The 20,239-nt window shown below is 45.6% G+C and overlaps 1 protein-coding gene across 1 annotated transcript in view; it reads right to left on the bottom strand.

Moving 5' to 3' along the window:
* Positions 1 to 65: 65 nt before the first annotated feature.
* Positions 66 to 20,239, bottom strand: part of fcgbp (Fc gamma binding protein) — a 30,720-nt gene continuing 10,546 nt past the window's right edge. Inside the window, exons 5-19 of the mRNA XM_023803688.2 lie at positions 15,505 to 15,770; positions 15,079 to 15,420; positions 13,772 to 14,345; positions 13,402 to 13,601; positions 13,179 to 13,320; positions 9,710 to 10,038; positions 5,894 to 6,470; positions 4,775 to 5,370; positions 4,082 to 4,652; positions 3,272 to 3,867; positions 2,304 to 2,871; positions 1,622 to 1,821; positions 959 to 1,333; positions 549 to 835; positions 66 to 247 (exon numbers count right to left, since the gene is read on the bottom strand). Coding sequence (XP_023659456.2) covers positions 238 to 247; positions 549 to 835; positions 959 to 1,333; positions 1,622 to 1,821; positions 2,304 to 2,871; positions 3,272 to 3,867; positions 4,082 to 4,652; positions 4,775 to 5,370; positions 5,894 to 6,470; positions 9,710 to 10,038; positions 13,179 to 13,320; positions 13,402 to 13,601; positions 13,772 to 14,345; positions 15,079 to 15,420; positions 15,505 to 15,770 — 5,633 coding nt within the window. The 3' untranslated portion in view covers positions 66 to 237. The remainder of the gene's footprint in view (positions 248 to 548; positions 836 to 958; positions 1,334 to 1,621; positions 1,822 to 2,303; positions 2,872 to 3,271; positions 3,868 to 4,081; positions 4,653 to 4,774; positions 5,371 to 5,893; positions 6,471 to 9,709; positions 10,039 to 13,178; positions 13,321 to 13,401; positions 13,602 to 13,771; positions 14,346 to 15,078; positions 15,421 to 15,504; positions 15,771 to 20,239) is intronic.

Genomic DNA, 20,239 nt, shown 5'->3' with positions numbered 1-20,239 from the left:
TAAATCTCATCAGTATCAACTTTAATATAAGATTTTATTTTATATATTTAGTCACAAAAATCCATTCTTCCAAAAGATTATAAAGATTTGTTTAAAAAATTATAATTTGGCAATAACTGACAAGAATATGTATTGTTCAAGAATTTTTTTTAAATCATCAACAAAAAAAACACGGTTGCATGGAAAAAACCAGTCTGTTGCAGGAGAGCTGAAACATTGGGTCATAGACATCAAGTTTCATACACAGCTGAAATACAAAATGTAGAATGGGTTACTTGCTAATTGAATGTGTAAACTTGTTATTTATCATGCAATTGATCAAATACTCAAGCAATAGTAACTGTAAAATAGGGTGCATTTTGTAGCCAAATATTAAATACTTTGAATTAAATCATATGACAAACTGAGCAATACTGTGAAATTCTTAGTGGCAACAGAATTGAATGAAACAAAGCGATTTTAAAACTATACACATACAACTTAAAATTCATGTATCACATTGGATGTATTGATTTAATTTATAAAACATAATTTTGAACAGTTCTCACCATCCAGAGAGATCCATGGCCCTCCAGGAGTCAATGGCCTGTGAGATGTTAGCAGAGATTGTGCCTCCTAGTGGTGAAATGTTATCATTGCTGTTTCCATTGTAGTTACCACAGGCACCACACAACTTGCTACCCAGACTACCTGTGATAGTCACTTTAACCTCCTGGCTGGTAGAATAGGAGACTTGCAAATCTGCTGATATCTGTATGATCAGAAGTTCGTCAACAGTAGTGATAGTTATCCCACTTGTGAGTCTTGCAGGGAGTGTTGTCTCCTTTCCATTTACCTGTACACAGATGGAACATAAGATCCAATTAGTTTTGCTTAAAGAACCTGAATAATCATCACATTGAATAAGCATCTGATAATCATCTCATACGTATTGTGTACCACCAAAACAGCTACTCACCCAGGTACTTTGCTGCCTGTTGATAACAATGGCTGTATCCAAGTAGTACACAAATACCGTGGACACAGCAGGGAAACCAGTCCTGCTGCACATTTCAACTACAATGCGGAACCAATTGTTTAAGTTCTTGTCACAGACTGAGACAACGTCAAAGGCCCCATTGTGGTTAATGTACCCCTCCATGCCATTGAATGTCGTGAGGATCGCCCCCTGTTGGACAGTGCAGATGCCCTGCCGGACATAACATCCTTGGATCCCATCACGCACTTCACAGACCTGCCCACCGGGACAGATTAGCGCTTGACAGGTCACGGCTCCTGTGGCCTGACACACGCACTTTGAATTACACAGCTGATTCACCACGGACTGACCAACCTGTCAAAGGAACAAAATCACATTTCTATGATTCAGTGATTATTACAAAATATCCCACATTGGGAACCTAACTTCATACATATAGGAAGCCAGCAGATCCGATAGCTAATTTGAAATCTAGAGTGGCAGTTTCTTGCAATTACAATTTGCAAAAACATATGACATAGAAATGTAACTTTACTGGTAAAATCTGTGATGTTTATTGGAAAACAGATTCAGGGAATGTTATTTCTATCCCAGCTGAAATAGCTGTAGAACACTAAACCGAGCAAAGGGGGTTTTCTGCACCTTCAAATATTGGCCTTCATAAATGCATCCGCAGGAATCCATAGACACACACGAGCTTCCATCCGACACAAAGCCAGGGTCACATTGGCAGCCCTCAAAGCATTGGGGGGTGCAGGTGCTGGGCAAGACCAGGTTGGCACAGTTCATGCCACAAGTGTCAGCACACAATTCATAATGACTGTTGGCTGGGCAGGTCAGTGCTGGAGGGATACACAGATTATACAGTTAAATGCACCATATTTCTCTGTGTTGCTAAAGCAAAACAATTGGCTTATGACTGACCCCATTGCACAATTTTTACATTGTGCTGTTGCAAATTTTTGACATTTCAATTTTTACAACCATTAACTGCCATAAATCTTAAAATGCCACAAATATTACTACAAATATATATTAAAACAGTAAAATGAGAAATTTTAAATAAGAATCCTGATTGTTCACCCCATCTTTCAAATGCATAATAATACAAAAAATTGTATGGGTTTGCCATCAAGGAAGTAATGAAAGCTGCTTTACAGCATCCTTGCAAATTTCAAAGCAAGTGGAAGATAAATGAAGGAAATGGGTCTGCGTCACACTGCTACTACCATTTATGTTACAGTGCATCTGATGGATTGCATATCGGTCACAATATAAGGTGAATTTTGAAATAATGAACTCCCCCCATGTTTCTTGCACTTACGGCACAATGAAATGTTCCTCCAGCCGTTAATCTGAACTCCAGCACTCTGGCAGGCAATGGCATATGCCTGGACACTGTTGCACAGGGTGGTCCTGTTTCCATCCACGGTGCACAGGTCAAAAATACAGTTGCTGACATAGTTCTCGGGTTGAACTACAGCATGACAGGCAGCGAAGGGGCCACTAGTGGTGTTGATGATGCCACAGAACTCTAGCTGTCCATACAGGGCTTGCTTGTCTATGCTGCACGTTGGGCATTGGCTCCCACAGCCACCACACATAACCTCCGGCAGGTTGACCACCCAGGCTCGCCCAAACACATCCACATCGGCTGTCCGCTGGCCATTGGGCAGCAGGAAATCATCCTGACTGTCACCATTGTAATTTCCACAGAGGCCACACAGGCTGTCTTTGTAGGATGAAGGAACGTCCACCTCTACATAGTACTGAGTGTCATAGAGTAATTTCAGTCCAAAGTCCGTCTGCACTATGATGTTGCAGCCTTCCTGGTTTATAGTTATGCGTCCATCATCAAAAAAGAGGGGTAAGTGGAAACGTACTTTATTCACCTGTATGTAAACAAAAAACATGACATGTTGTCACTAAAATAAAACCATAACATTACCACAACATTATCCTTGTCAGGATCGTGGAGCCATAAGTAAATGTAATGTCACATCCTAACAAATACTAAGTCTGATCATCTACTCTATATTGCAGTAAAGTACAGCAGAAACCAGCTTTGTAATGTGGCATTCCTTAAATATAAGATAAAAATATAAGAGATAAATATGCCCAACATATTACAATATATTTCTGTTTTAAAAGAAATGATAATATTATTAAAATAACACCAATAATAAAGTAACTGTGGGACACAACATTTTTATACAATTTTTATAATGGTGTTTATAGCAATACTATATAATTTTGCAGCACAAACAAAGGGTGAAATAGTGCAACACTCACCATAACTTCCCATTTCATTCCCTGCTTGATGCTGATAATATAGCCATAGACCTGCAGCACGACAGCTCTGGTCACAGCCACCCTGCCATCTCCGTATGGCTCATTCTCCTCCTCCACAGCAAAGGGCACCAGCTGTGTGCTGTTATCACACACCTTAGTGAGGGTGTAGATGCAGCGTCCTTGGAAGTCAAACCTGCGCCCATCGAAGGTGGTGTAGTGTGGGTCCCCTGAAGCCACGCACTTAGCATTCCCAGTGGAATAGCAGCCCCACACTCCTTTAACCAATTGACAGGCCTCTCCAGGGCTGCAGGGAGATACCTCACACGATACAGCACCATTCTCCCCACACTGGCACTTTGTCTGGCACTGTCCTGCGTCATAGAACACCTCACCCAGCTTGTAGTACCGTCCGGAAAAGGAACAGCCACACTGGATCCCAGGGACACAGGCATCACCACTCAGCAGGTAGCCCTCCTCACACTGACAGCCTTCTGTGCAATTCATGTGACACTGGGTGGCTAAAGGCAGGTTGGCACATGTGACGGGGCAGCCCGCTGAGCAGAGTTTGTAATTGCTGTTTTTGGGACAGCTAGGTGCTGCAAAAGGGGGGACAACATGAAAATGGAAGGCCGGTCTGTCTCGGTTAAATCATGAGATAGAAACAAAAAATGTGCACCTGCACTCATAGTATATTATCATTTTATGCTAATACTTTCATAACATAAATATACCAAAGTTAGTACTTCATTTTTAAATGTCACACATGCAAAGAAAATCAAGAGATTCTCACAGAATGAAGCACAAACTTACGGCAGAAAGTGCTGCTCCTCCAGGCTTGGATGGTCACGCCTGCTTTCTGGCAGGCTACTGCATAGGCTGCTACAGCAGTGCAGATAACCCCATGGTAACCTTTGTACTGGCAGGCATCAAAAACACAGTCTTCCAGGTAAGGTTTAGGATCAATGTAGGTGCGGCAAGCCCAGAAAGGCCCGTAATACTGGGTAATGATGCCACAGTAGCGTTGGGCCTGATAGACCTCCATCTGGGAGGTAGAGCACCCCTGGCACAAGGGACCCTCACAAGTGGAGGAACAGTCCACTGTTTGTCCGACCTGCCAACTGGCACCCAGTTTCTCATCAGTAGAGGCTATACCCCCACCCCTCATGGTGCGGTCATCAGTCGGGTTTCCATCGTAGTTGCCACACAGGCCACAGACAGCACCCCAGTAGGTGCTAGGCAAGGTCACCTGGACCAGGCTGTTCCAATCAAACGTCACCCGTAAGCCAAAACCTGCCTCTACAACTGCCATCGAGCCACTACGGTAGACAATCAGTTGGTTGTTGTCATAATAGAATGGTAAAGACACAACCTGGCCATCCACCTGTTATATGCAAATTAAAAGTAAACAATACCAACTGTGTTAATACTGCTTTTAAGAAAACATAAACACATTTAAAGAAAATAATTCCTATTGTTTCTCATATTTATCTGTAGGACACTAACCAGGATTTTGTAGGGGAAGTCCTTGCTGATAGTGATAGTGATTCCATAAATGTCTATATTCACCACTTTTGTATAGGCTACGACTTCACTGCCGCGATGATTGTTCTGCACCGTGACAGTGAATGGAATGAGCTTAGGGTCATTGGAGCACAGTGCCACCAACTGATATGTACAAGTGCCCTGGAAGTTGAAATAATATCCATCGAACGTGTGGTAGTGAGGATCTCCGGCAGCTGTACAGGTGGAGTAGGTGACGGGCCGACAGAAACGCAAGCCATCCTCGAGAATACACAGCTCGTTAGATGCACAGGTCGCATACCAGCACACTACCGTGTGGAAGTCAGGGTCGCACTCACACTGCTGCTGACAGCCCTCGGTCCAGAAGCGCTCATGAGGCTTTACATAGTGGCCCTGATAGGAACAGCCACAGGTCTCGGGGAGCACACACTGGCCTGCACTGAGGACGTAGCCGTCGTTACAGACACAGGCCTCCACGCAGATACCCTCGCAAGTTGGCTGGTGAGCTGGGAATGGGCAGGATAGCGGGCAAGGGCTTGTGCAAGCCTCATAATGGCTGTACGGCTGGCAATTCATGGCTGAAAAGTAGAAATTAATCTGATTTATTCCTTTTTACAGTATTATCATGTAACTAATTTATCCAGTTATTGACAATTCGGAATACTACAACATCTCAGAGGGGTAAGGAGCATGTGCTGATTACAGCATGTTGCTGCAGTCATCACACGATAAACCACCTCAGGGAAGAGATCTGAGTGCAGCCATGCAGAGAGTGATACCTCAGCATCACAATTGTCCAATAGAACAGGGTGAGTTTTTCCAGTGGCTGGAGTGCCAGCCCTGCCACCATCCCCAACATTTTCCTTGTAAGCTGAAGGACCTCCTTAAATCAATTGTATGTTAAGGGCCCAGCAGATTAGTATCACTCCAGGCAATCACAGGATTCAAACCAGCAATTTTCTGATTGCTGGTACTGATCCCTAGTCTCAGAGCCACCAGTCCACTCCAAAAAAAACATAATTGAATTGAAGTTTTACTTTATTCATCTATTTCTCTATATTAATCTTTTATATCTATATACATATATTGAAAAATACTTACGGCAATTAAATTTCTCTCTCCAGCCTTGAAGAATGATGCCCTGAAGACGGCACATATTACTGTAAGAAGCCAATGCCGAGCACAGCATTTTCCGGTCCCCATTGGTGGCACACATATCATAGACACAGTTGTTCATGAAAGCCTGGGGGTCCACCTTAGCATGGCATTCCAGGAAGTAATTGTTCACACTTGTGGTTAGGGCACCACAAGAGCCCTCTGTCTCATAAAGCTTAACAATATTGCCACTGCAGGTAGGACAGTCGCCCATACACGTGTCCCAGCAGTTGGGATTTTGGGGGTCAGGCACCCTCCAGCTCTTGGACCAGGTGATAAGAGAGGAGACAATGTTGCCAGCTGGGTCACGCATATCGTCATTAGGATTGCCATTAAAGTTGCCACACAGGCCACACACACTGTCATAGTAGCTACTTGGAAGCTTGACGATTACTTGCCAGTTATAATCAAAAGAAACATAGAGGCCAAAGTCTGTAGTTAGTACAGCTGTGCTGCCAGTATAAGTTACAGTCAGTTGTCCATGTTTTAGGTACACTGGCAAGTTGTTAGTCTCATTGTTCACCTATGGAATGAAGGAGAGCTCTGTTAAAATTTTTGCTTGAATTGGTTAAGTTACCAGCATTGTAGAATTATCAAATATGATAGGTGTTGATTCATTTTCTATAACTGCACACTTAGTATTGGCCAGGTTAAACACTTCCGGTCATTCAATTAATGATTCCATCCATCCATCATCCACTGCTTATCTGGGGTCGGGTCACGATCTAAGCAGGAATGCCCCCAACTCCCTCTCACTAGCCACCTCCTCCAGCTCCACCAAGGGAATACCAAGGTGTTCCCAGGCCAGCCAAGAGATATAGTTACTCCAGCATATCCATCTTCTGCCCCGGGGCCTCCTCCTGGTTGGACAAAACCGAAACACCATCCTAGGGAACCATCCAGGAGGCATCGTAGATAGATACCTGGACCATATAAACTGGATCCTTTCAATGCAGAGGAGCAGTGGCTCTACTTTGAGCCCCTCCTCAATGTCTAAGCTCCTCACCCTATCTTTAAGGCTGAGCCCAGACGCCCTGCAGAGGAAACTCATTTCTGTCAGACACGATCTCATTCTTTCAGTCACTACCCAGAGTTTATGACCATAGGTGAGGGTTGGAATGTAGATCGACTGGTAAATTGAAAGCTTCACCTTCCAGATCAGCTCCCACTTTACCACAACAGAATGGTACAGTGTTTGCATTATTGCCAATGCTGTGATAATCCATCTGTTGATATCCCACTCCCTTCTCCCTTCACTCGTGAAGAAGGTTCCGAGATACTTTAACTCCTCTGCTTGAGGCAGCAATTCCTCTCTCATCAGGAGAGAGAAATCCAAATTTTTTCCAGTTGAGAACCATGGCCTCAGACTTGAGGTGCAGATCCTCATCCTGCAAACCACCCCCAGTGCATGCTGCAGAGACCTGATGGTCCGCAACAATGGACCCTGTTCCCCATACTCCAGATACACCCCCTACTGGACCCCCCCACCCCCGAGGGACATGATCGTATGTCTTTTCCATGTCCAGAAGACATATGTAGGCTGGTTGGGTATATTGCCATGAACCCTCCAGTATCCTTGTGAGGGTGAAGAGCTGGTCCAGTATTCCGCAGCCAGGACAGAATCCATGTTCTTCCTCCTGGATCTGAGGTTTGACCAACGGGTGGACCCTCCTCTTCAGTACCCCAGCATATACCTTACCAGGGAAGCTGAGGAGTGTGATCCCCCTGAAGTTGAGGCACATCCCCTGATCCCCTTTCTTAAAGATTGGGACCCCCAACCCAGTCTGCCAATCCAAAGGCATTGTTCTCAATGTCCACGATATGTTGAAGAGGCATGTCAGCTAAGACAGCCCAACAACATCAAAAGCTTTCAAGAAGTCAGGGTAAATCTCATCCACCCCAAAGCCTTATCACCAAAGAGATCTTTGACTACTTCAGTGACCTCAGCCTTAGAGATGGGCAAATCCCCCTCTTTGACTCCTAGTTCTACTTCTTCCAAGGAAGGTGTATCCATGGGATTCAGGAGATCCTTGAAATATTCTTTCCACTGCCTGACTGTATCCCCAGTTGAGGTCAACAGTTCTCCATTCCTGCTGTAAACAGCATGGGTAAAGCCCTGCTTCCCCCCCCCTTGAGTTGCCTGTCGGTTTACCAGATCCTTTTTGAGGCCACCCGAGTTTTTGCTTCAGCAACTGCAAAAGCCTCTTTCCCCTTGGCCTGACAGTACAGCCAGCTGCTTCAGAAGTCCCATAAGCTAACTAAGCAAGGAAGGCTTCCTCCTTCAGTTTGAAAGCTCCCTTTACTGCTGGGCTCAGGGATTGCCGCCGCAACAGGCAGCAACAATCTTACGGTTACAGCTCCACACTGCCACCTCAGTAATGGAGTTCCAGAACATGACCCATTCAGGGTCAATATCCTCTGACTCCCTCGGGATGCAAGAGAAGTTCTGCCAGAGGAGTTAGTTAAAGATCTCCCATACTGGGGTCTCTGCCAGATGCTCCCAGCATACCCTCACTATGTGCTTGGGTCTATCCAGCATCTAGCCCTGCCATCAGATCCAACTCACCACCAGGTGGTGATTGGTTGACGGCTCAGCTCCCAGTGTCCAAAACATGTGAATGTACATCCGATGATACAATTACAAAATCAATCATCAAACTGCAGCCTAGGGTGCTCTGGTGCCAAGTGCACTTATGTTCGAACATGGTGCTCATTATGGACAAACCGTGATTAGAACAGAAGTCCAATCACTGTTCACATTGTCATTGTGCTTATGTTTTATCTGGAATTATGATATATTAAATAATAATTAATCTGACACATAGGAAATTAAACGCTGCATTCAGTAAGTACAATGAACACTACTTCCACATTTAATTTGTCGGCCACTTTTTGGTTTGGGCTACTTTTGCCGTGTTACCCCTTGTGCATATTAGTTCTTGAAATTCTTCATATCCTTATAATATGTGGTCCTGCTCCGCTTGTGTGAAAAAGTGCACCCTTTCTTTTGTCATTTTGTTGGGAGCCTGTCAAAGACCTGCTGATCATGTTTTCTAGACTCGATATATATAGGCTTTTTAATCAGCTTGTGCGCACGCAGTCATCTCAGATGAATGGATCCAGCTAGACTAATCTACTACACAGCTGCCTTTGAAAAAACAACTTATCCCAGATGAGTTTCACTGGCATTAACTCATCCAAGCTGAGGCATCTGATCTCGGATGAATTAAGCGACGTACAGTAAATACCTCCCTGGCGTAACTTATCTAGCTCCCACCTCCCAAGCCTACATAGTACTTCTACTTAAAAATGCGCTTTTGGTTCATAAACTTGGAAAATAATGTTTTCAAGTACAAAAGCTAAAAGTGTGTAAGCTAAAAGTGTGGTAACCATGGTATAAGTGGGTTAATGCACTGCAAGCCGTACATTATCAATTTCAAATGCACTCAGCTTCGCCTCGGGCAGTTCTTCGCCTCTGCAGGTGTGTGTGTAAAACCTATAAAGCACAGCTTGGCAGTGGATAGTAGGGACTTTTGTATTCCATGTGACTGAGTGTAAATTCAAATATGTCTACTGTATATAACCAACAGGTGGAGTAACTCAGCTGAGAATTATCATACTTTTTCCCTGTTTATACAATTCAGCTCAACTGAATTTGTTTTTATAAAGCACCAGGACAGACTGACAGACATTGTTACATTGAAGAATACAATAATTTAGAGCCTATGGGTTATATGTATGTATGCACTTTAAACATCTCACCAAGATCCGGCCGTTCTGGTATTTAATCATGGTGATGTTGTAGCCATACACAAACACCTCCACATCCCTGACGTAAGAAACCACGGTAGTTCCTCGGTTGTCATTCCTTTCCACAATAGAGAAGGGTACCAGGCCCGTCAGGTTCCCACATGTCTTAGAGAGAGTGTATGTACAGGTGCCCTGGAAGTTGTAGTCGTATCCATCAAATGTGTGGTAGTGGGGATCGCCCCAGCCCCAGCAAGTGCCTGTATAGTCTGGGATGCACACAGCTTCACCCTTCTGTACTTTACATGTTTCCTTCACTCGACAGTTGGCATTTTTGCATGGATCTTTTGTGGAGAAAACATAAATGGTGAGAACACTTCAAAGGCAGCAATGCAGAGCATTAAATACATAAAATCAAATGTAAAACTATATATAAAAAGTATTATAACTTTACAATCTGATGGCAAATATCTTGTTACTCTGAAAACAATCGACACTGATTTTAGTTACAGCAAAACATGTCATGTAAGCAATGACGGTGATAATGATTTCAAAATTTTGGAAGCCAAATTAGGTGTTGGAAGTTTTGGAACTGGTGAATGTGGATCACAGTAGCAGTCTTAGAAAAGAAGAATGCTTAACTTTAACACCATAAAGTAAATCTCACTGAATGGAATGACAAAATAAGATGAATATTTTCTAGTGCTGGGCAACGATTAAAATCTTTAATCGTGATTAATCGCATGATTTGTCTGATTAATCGTGATTAATTGCAATGTTATGCGCAAAATTTAGTAATGAATTCAAAAGTAGTGTTTTGTGCACTTTATTTTAACCCTCTGGGGTCGGCGGTCCCGCCTGACAGAAATTTCGCCAAATCATTTAAATAACACTGCGAGTTTTTGTCATATACACATTTAAAAAACACCCCCAGAAACCTTGGACGGTCTACTTTTCAAATATATATAGGTAGAAATTGTTGCCATTTTCAGCAGCGATTCTTGTACCTGTGTCCATGGCTCAGTGTGCTAAGCCTGTTTGTCTGTAATCACAAGATCGCCAGTTGAAACCCATCCTATTTAGAACGTGAATAGCGATCTTCAGCTGAGAGCAGTCCTATACACTCCTGATGCAAGTAAGACAAAAAAGGTGGTACAGTTTGCCTTTTTTCCTATTTAACCTAATTTAAAAAACTTTAATACTTCCAACAATGGAAGTTTTGAAAAGAAGACCGATTACAGATTTAGTCAGTGTTTATTTCATGATTCTACATAATGATTTCAGCGAGATATAAACTGAAATACACAAGAAAGATACGCGGTTGACGATGCCCTCGTCCCGAGTGTTAATAATAGTCACTGCATCATATTTATCGCTTTCTATATTTATATGGTCACAGTTTCATTTTTCATTCCATCTACCAATAAACTGTGAAAGGGATTTTATTGTTGCTACTTTCTTGCATTTCAATCAATATTCATTGTGAAAGCCACTGACTTTGAGGAAAAAGAGTGTCACTCCAAAATTCTAACACTTTAGTAACCAAACCACATAAAATTTCAGAATGTCTCTTTCACCTATGTGTAGCCAACCCCTGTGTCTAAGCTTCAGAGCTCAAAAGTCTTACCTAGAAATGTCTTTAATGTGATTTTTTACAATTTCTCAGCATGTCTGAAAATAGGTTTTTGAAAAGTATATGTTTAAAGATTTTAACAAAAAATAGAATAATAACATTTTAAGTGGTCTCAGATTATTGGTGCTGAGTTTGTGCTGAATAAAAGCACATGTAACAATGCAGCAGTCTTAGCCCCACCCCAAATGCTCTCATTGATTGAAACGCGTGATGAAACCCATTCCAAGCCAGTACTGATCAACATCCCTCCCCTCCTGTGACCCATGGTTTGTAGGTGTATTCAGAGCAGAGCATGTGAGCGGAGTGGAGCGGTGAGAATTTCCGCTCCTCGCTCACGAGGCTGTTGGCTCCGCCCGCTCCTCCGCTCTAATTCGCACTAAGCCGCTCTGCTCAACACCGCTCCTCGCTCCACTAAAATTTCCTCCCGCTCCAGTCAAATCGCTCCACGCTCGCTCCAATTTAAAAGAGGGACAAATAATCTGCATGCCTTACAAAAGTCACCTTAAACCGAAGCCTTATGTAATAAAGAAATATGAGCAACGGCAACATTGCCAGTCAGAACAGAAAATATTTATTTTTAAGCAACATATAGACAACAACAGACAGGTTTGGCAATGGCATTCCACGCAAAAATAGGCTTAAAAATAAAGGAATCAGTGGGCTTAATAGCCTAAATATACATGCACGTTTTAAATTTCTCAATTTTTTTCTGTTGATGCTGCTGCTGCGTCTCTCTATAAAATAAAATTTCACTGACAGCGTTACGTGAAATTTAAAAAATCCTATTAGACCTACTTTGAATGACAAAATGAATTAATTTTATTACCGATCTTTACTTTATAGGCTTTTATACTTTAATTTACTATAGACTTGATATGCTACAACCATATAAAACTTGCTTGCGTTTTGCTTTGGCTTCCGCCTGTTCGTGTAGCACCCTAAATCGTGTAGCATCCAAAATGAATCTTTACTCACTGAAACAGTTTCACCACATTATTGTTCTTGCTCTACATTATTGTCATCTATACGTTTGATAAGAATAGTACACTTGTATGATTTATCAGTTTCCTTTGTGAAATACTTTGCAAATTCAATCTCGTTCCAATTTGTGTAACAGTCTTGATAATTGTACAGATGAATTCTGGGTAGATTTGGGCGCGCCTCAGAATCGTAGTGTGAGCGGTATCGGAGCGAAATTGGAGAGACAGAGTGACCGCTCCAGCCTTAATTAAAAAACCGCTTCGCGCTCTGACCAAATTCAGCCGGCTCCGCTCCTCGCTCACGCTCCGCTCCACTCCGCTCACATGCTCTGATTCAGAGCCAGCGAGCAACAGACTTTCAAAATAATACTACTACTAATATAATAAACTGCGTTAATTCGCGATAAAATAATTGTCGGCGTTAATAAAGTACTGCGTTAACGCGATAATAACGCGTTAACTTGCCCAGCACTAATATTTTCTTAACACTTTATTTCAGTTTCTTATAAATATTCAATTTTGTACTAGTGAAATTAGTTTTATTGTATTTGTTATTTGAAGAAAATATGCAAAAAATAAAATGCTTTTTTATATTTCTAATTATTTGACAAAGATGATATGGTTCATTTGCTAAAAAATATAAAATTGAGATTTATGGGTATGATCTACAGTGAAGGAACATGAGGAAGGGGCAGTACTGATTGAGGATTCAATGCTTTCTTTAATTTATGTTCTTATGTATTGAATACTTTAATTGTTATGACTTATTATGACTTTAATTTTCTTAGTCAAGTTAAAAACATTGTTTTGTAACCAAATGGCTTTTTCCAAAGTATTTTGGAAACCATGCTTACGGTTTGGTTCCTCTTACCTATGTGGTAACATGCTTTGACTCCTTTCTGGACCAGACACTTGGTATCAATCGGGCAGGAGTATGGTTCACAAACCAAACCTTCCAAAGCTTTGCATACACACTTCACCTGGCAATCGTCCACGTATACAACATCCCCTGGCTGTAAAGAGACAGATTACATACAATTAGTCCAAAAGTATAAGGTATCACATTTGTATATACATATAGCACCATTGCCCACCTTATATGTGTGTCCATTATTGTAGCAGCTGCACTTTTCTGGTGCAACACAATTCTGTCCATTGAAGAGAAAGCCAGGGTTACAGGAGCAGCCCTCTGTACACGTGCTGGGACATGTTACAATCCCATTGAGGCCTGGACAGCCCAAGGAGCAGGAACTCACACAGATCTCATAGTGGCTGTTTGCTGGGCAGGACACAGCTGAGAGAGAGCAGAGGAAAGGTCTTTGAGTCAAGTACTTGATTGTTTATTAAACTTGCATAAAATAAAAAAATTAATAGTTTATTGAACTTTTGTCAATGAAGGCATTAATGAATTACTGTTTCAGTGATTATCAATGGATGCAAAGAGCACTGCTATATAATGCTTACGACAAAAGTAAGGTGTCCTCCAGTTCTTAATCTCAACCCCTGCTAGCTGGCAGTTGTACACGTAAGCAGCGATGGTATCACAGAGAACTTCGCGGTTTCCATAAGATGCACAGATATCATAGACACAGTCATTGAAGTAAAGTGTGGGATCCAGCTTGCTGTAGCAGGCAGTAAAGGGCCCATCTGGTGCTGTAAGGATACCACAGTATCCTGGTGCACCATAGATAGTTTTCAGTGCAGGGGCACAGTCTGGACAGGTATTGCCTGAGCATCCGTCATCACACACCACATCAGGAATGGCCACCTTCCATGCTAAACCAAAGTCGTTGATGTTTTTTGTGAATGTGCCGTTGGGCAGGTGTAAGTCGTCATTCTTATTTCCATTGAAATTGCCACAAAGGCCACAAGTCTTGCCATGGTAGTCACCTGGCACGATGACGCTAACATGATACACATGGTCATATGTGACAACCAGACCAAAATTGGTCTTCAAGACATAGTTGAAGCCCTCCAGATATGCTACAACTGCATCATTACTCAAGTTCAGTGGGAGGTAATTGAAAACTCCATTTACCTGAAGGAGAATACAAAAACAAAAGTTCAGTGAACCTCAGTTACCTATGGAGCTTAGAAGAGCTGTTCAGAGAGCAGAGAACATTGTTTATGTGGAACAGAGAACCTTGTGACTGAAGATGAAGTGATTTCTTTCATCTGTGCCTAATTTCTGGAATAATAATGAAAATTGTTGTGTTTCTGTGTTTTGATTCACCCTAGTGAACAAGACATTACTTGACATCTGAAAAACTTTGAACATGAATTTGATTTTATTATTTTTATTTTTGCCCATAGTGACACTATAGAGGTTTTGAGGGTTTTCTCTTTAGCATCTGCCTCAATGACTATTTTGTGCACATCCTTTTTTAGACCTGATCCTACCTACAATAATTTTATCCATTTTTGCCCAGTCACTGTGCTCAGGTAACCAATCCAGCTGAAGTGATTCTCAGAAATGTTTTTTTTTTATTTTCATTTTCGACAAAAACTCTCTTATAGCTATAGTTATAAACAAAATATTATCCTCTTGGCATTTTATTCATTTTATCTTATCTGACTGGTAGGACAAATTACTAGTAGATTTCTTCTTTAACAACACAGTAACAGATATACATGTCCATCTAAGATATCTAAAATACTTACATAGCTTATGATAGATAAAGCATTATGGATCCCAGCAAAAATGTTTTTTGGTGACATCCCTGTATAAAACCTTTATAACACAATAGTTAAAAGACTGAATGGTCACTAACCAAAACTCCTAGCATGTTGTTCTGCAAGATCAATGTATAGTTGTAGACCTCTAGAGCCACCAGTTTGGGGACAGAAACATTCTTGTTTTCCACCTCAGGCCACCATTTTTCATTTTCCACCATGACGGAGAAAGGGATGAGATGTGTTCCTTCCAGGTCACACCCCTTAGCTAAGACATAGGTGCAGGTACCCTGGAAGTCATATGGGAGTCCATCGAAGGTCTTGTAGTGCGGGTCTCCAGAGGCAGAGCAGACACCTGAACCCGCAGGCTGGCATGTATGAGTGCCATTTACCAACTCACACTTTTCATTCTGGCCACAGGAGAATGGTTTGCATTCAATCTAAAAAAAAAAAAACATTTATATTGGTATTATTGTCCCCAAAATCTTCAGAAGTAAGAATTCCAAGGAGCCATTCTGTCCTACCTTGCCTTCTTTTATACATGTGCACTGCTCCAGACACGTTCCATTGGGAGAGAAGGTATCGGCAATATTGTAGTATGTGCTTTTGTAGACACAGCCACATTGGGAGACTGGTACACAATGATCACCACTGAGGATGAAACCATCATTACAGATGCAGTCTTCTTTGCATAATGCGATGCAGTCAAAGGGTATGGACATGGTGTAGCATGTGGCTGGGCAGCCTGTGGCACACAGCTCATAATGGCTGTTGGCAGGGCATTCGGCATCTGGCAGAAAAGATGAAACATTCTAAAATGCCTTCTCATTGTTCAATCTTATTAATTATTACTAAAGTCTTGGTAACACTTTACTTGAAACTATAATGCATTATAGATGTCTTCATCATTCATTATGCAAATTTAGATATCTCCGATTTGCCTTTTATCAGCTCTAGTATCAAACACCATAAATGTTTCCTAAGCATTAATATTAGAACATCTCTGACAGCCTGGTGGGACTTTCTTAAATTAAACAAATCCTCGCTAACCCCATGCCAACGAACGCCCATCTGGAACAATCCAGACATCCTACTGAACAAGAAAGTGTTAAATTTCACTGTATGGAGGGATAAAGGCATACGGTATCTAGAGCATATTATCCAAAATGGACAATTTATTCCATTTGAAGAACTTGTTTCACAGTACAATATTCAGAGAAGCAAGTTTCTAGAGTACCACCAACTTAAATATATACTGCGGGGTAAATACGGATATGATGAATTAAATCTACAATTACCTACAAAGGTAACCCAACTACTGAGAATCCATGCGCCTAAAACAATGTCAAAAATATACAGATCATTGTCAGATTTAAACGACTCAATATCTCTCCCAACCTCAAAATGGGAAATTGATTTATCGATTAGTATAGACCAGAGCATCTGGACACAAATATGTTTAAATACTTTTAGAATGACCAAAAAACCCAATCTGCAACTCATACAATATAAGACTCTCCATAGAACACACTACACAGGACAAAGGATGTTCAAGATGGGCCTCATAGAATCCGACACCTGCCCTTACTGCACAAATAATGCACCAGACAATTATATGCACGCCATGTGGGAATGCACAGCTGTTCACCTATTTTGGCAGAGGGTATGCGAAGACTTATCTACGTATTTAGGGTATAATATTCCGGCCTCCCCGAGATTATGCTTGCTAGGCGATGTAAGCAATATGGATCTGGAGGGTAGTGCAACACAAATGGTTCTCACCGCCCTGTGCATCGCCAAGAAAACTATTCTTGTGAATTGGAAATCAAAAAACAATTTGAGTATTAATCAATACAAAGGTCTCTTGTTGGACCACATTAGTATGGAGCGAATGTCTGCTTCCTCCAAGAATCAATTAGCCAATTTCAACTCTCTCTGGTCCCCAATAATTGACTCCATCACTTAGTGGGTGTGTTGGGTCATGGCTTTGCTGTTCCTTGTGTCCCTTAGATGGTGGGGGGGCTCTGGGGGGTGTGGGTGCCGGTGGCTCCATGGGGCTGGGGGCCTGCGGTTCCTGGGCTGGGGGTTGTGGGTCGCCCCTGGGCTGGCGGGGTGGGGGGGGCTGGGGGCGTCTACCCGGTGGGCGCGGGGGGGGCCTGGCGGCCTGGGCGGGGGGCGCCGGCCCTGGCCGGGTGGCTAGGGCCTCGTGGGTGCGGGGTGGGGCTCGGGGCTCCGGGGGGCCCGCTAGTGGGGTGGGGGCCTCGTCCGTGCCGGGGGGGCCGGTCTCCCCCTGGGCGCCCCTTCCCATGTGGGACTGACTGGGGTGTCGCTCTGGGAGCCTCTGGGCATGCTGGCCTCTGGGGGGAGGGCACCGGGGCAGGGTATGGAGGGTATAGGTCCCAGGTCAGTCTGTCTGGTGAGTGTAGGTGTTTGTGTGAGAGCGGCTCGTCAGCGAGGCCTTCGCAGATGAGGCTCCAGATACCCCCCTCGGGTTGGGGCGGGGGTGCTGCGGCGGGGGGGGTAGCACCCCCGTGGGCGTTGGCGCCGCGCATCCGGGCGCGTCGTGCTGGATGCCCGCTGCCCTGCTGCATTACCACCTATTCCCCCACAGCCCCCTACAGCCCACACCCACCTACACCACACTCCATATAGGTACTGGGGGGTGATCAGCTAGTCACCCCCCCATCTCTTTTAATTCCACTTTAGACACCACACCCACAACACCACACTGCATCACACAGAGGGAAGGGGGGGGTGACTAGCCACTCACCCCCCTCTGTATTATTTTAATTGCACTTTAGACATACATTCATGTCACACCACTCTTTCACATAGGGCATTGGAGGGTGGGGGGAGCTGTGCAGGTCCTGGGTCGGCTGCCAAAGCAGCCCACAGCTGGACAGCGCGGCTCCCTTCCCCTCTATTTTAACTCCACTTTAGACATTGAGGGCCTGTGGGGGCTGGGGGGGGAGGACCGCAGCTCTGGCTGGGGTATCCATCCCCCACTTGTGTCCCCTCCACATTTTAACTGCACCCTAGCTCCACACACACACTCATTCCCACTGACCAAGGGGGGTGGTGGGCGGACCGGGGGAGTTGGGGGATGGCGGGGGCGGCGGGTGTTGGCTGGCGGGCCCGGGTGCGGGGCGGCGGCGTCCGCGGGGGCTAGCCTGCGACCTGGGGGGTGGGGGAACAGCCTCTGGAGCCGTCCACTGGACAATTCCAGGGCATCTGCTGTTGGGCCTCGAGATGAGTGTGTGCGTGTGGGCGTGCGTGTCTATGTGTGTATCTGGTGTGTGGGCGTGCGTGTCTGTGTGTGTATCTGGTGAGGGTGTGCGTGTTGGGCGTGCGTGTTTGTATGTGTGTATCCGGTGAGTATGCATGCTCTGTTTGTCTGCATGTATGGCCTGGGACGGGGGAGCACGTCGGTGTTGGGGTGGTGCGGGTGTGGTGGGGTGCGAGTGTTTGGTAAATGTGGGTATCTGGGTATGAATGGCTCGTCGGCGATGCCGGCGCAGATGAGGCCCCAGACACCTCCTTGGGTTGGGGCGGGGGGGCGCTGCGGCGGGGGGCGGGGGTGTCCCCCTGGGTGTTGGCGCCGCGCGTCCGGGCGTGCCTTGCCTGGCGCCCGCTGCCCTGCGGCACTGTGGGCTGTCGCCGCGCGCCCCCCCCTGCCGGCCCGCATCCACCTACACCACACATAGGTAATGGGGGGTGATCAGCTATTCACCCCCCATGTTACACATTAGACGCCACATCTAGACATCACACCGCACCACACAGAGGGAAGGGGGGGCGATTAGCCACTCATCCCCCCCTCATTATCTTAACTGCATTTTAGACATACATCCACGTCACACCACTCATCCACATAGGGCCTTGGAGGGCGGGGGGAGCTGTGCAGGTCCTGGGTCGGCTGCTTCTGCAGCCCGCAGCTGGACTGCACAGCTCCCTTCCCCTCTATTTTAACTCCACTATAGACACTTAGGGCTTGGGGGGGGCGATGGATGTCTTTTCCCCATATGCTCCCCCATATCTCAACGACACCTTAGTTCACACACATGTACACCATCAATGATCAAGGTGGGTGGGGGGCGGTTGGGGGGGGGGCGGGGTGAGGGGTCCTGGGTGTGGCGGGGGTGGCGGGCGCCGGCGGGTGGGCTCGGGGGTGGGGCGGCCGCATCTGTGGGGCGCGGCCGGTCTCCGGCGGGGTGCCCGCTCGCCTGCGATCTGGGGGGGTGGGGAACATCCTCTGGGCCGTCCACTGGGCAAGTCCAGGGCATCTGCTGCCGGGCTTCAAAGACGAGCAGGTGTGACTGGGAGTGTGTGTCTGAGTGTGTGTATGAGTGCGTGCATGGATCGGTGTGTCTGCATGTTTGTCCTGGTACGGGGAGCACGTGGATGATGGGGCGGTGTGGGGGCGGCAGTGAGGGGACTTGGGGGAGGGAGGGTGCGGGGGCTGGGGAGGGAGGGTTGGGATCTGGGTGGGGGAGGGGGGGTCGGGGTAGCCAGGGGCGGGTGTGCTTGGTGGCTCTCGGGGCGTCCCCCTGGTCCCCCGGGTGGGGGTTCTTGGGGGGGGGCGGGTCTCCCCGGGGCTGGCGGGGCCCCCGCGGGGTGTGCGGGTGCTCCGGGCTCCGGGTTCCATCCGTGCCTGCGTGGCCGGCCCCCGGGGGGGCCGGCGCGCTACCGCCTGTGGCCGTGGGGTTCCTGCCTCGTGCTTGCCGGTGGGGGGCGCCCGGTGCCTCCTTCCCTGCCTTCCTTGGGTGGGCGCGCAGCCTTCCGGTGGCGGGGGCCCGGGTACCTGGCCACTGTGGGGCGGCTGGGTCCGTGACCCGTCGGGGCTCTCCCGGCCGTCTGGGGGCCCCGGGGCGGCGTTGTTGTGGCCTCGCACACACACTGGGAATCATTCCATGTTAACCTGCACACTCACAACACACAAACATACACACATACACATATGCGTACACACACACATGCACGTACATATGCACACGCACACACATACACTTAGAACGCACACACACATAGACATGCACGCACACGCACACACACGAGCGCCTGGGGCTCTCTTCCCCTATTTTATCCCTCTTTCCCCTTGTCTGGGTGTGTGTGTGTGTGTGTGTGAGAGTGTGTGTGGGGGTTGGTGTGTGGCTTCCACTCCCTCCTCTCGGATGCGGATGCGGGTACGACAATGTTTGGACGGTGTTCCTGGTGGTCTGCTTGTGCCTACTGTATATATTTATTTTCTTTCGTTGGTAT

The sequence above is a fragment of the Paramormyrops kingsleyae genome, chromosome 9, assembly GCF_048594095.1.
Source record: "Paramormyrops kingsleyae isolate MSU_618 chromosome 9, PKINGS_0.4, whole genome shotgun sequence".
In the NCBI taxonomy this organism is placed as follows: domain Eukaryota; kingdom Metazoa; phylum Chordata; class Actinopteri; order Osteoglossiformes; family Mormyridae; genus Paramormyrops; species Paramormyrops kingsleyae.
This window is presented reverse-complemented; position numbering and strand designations above follow the sequence as displayed.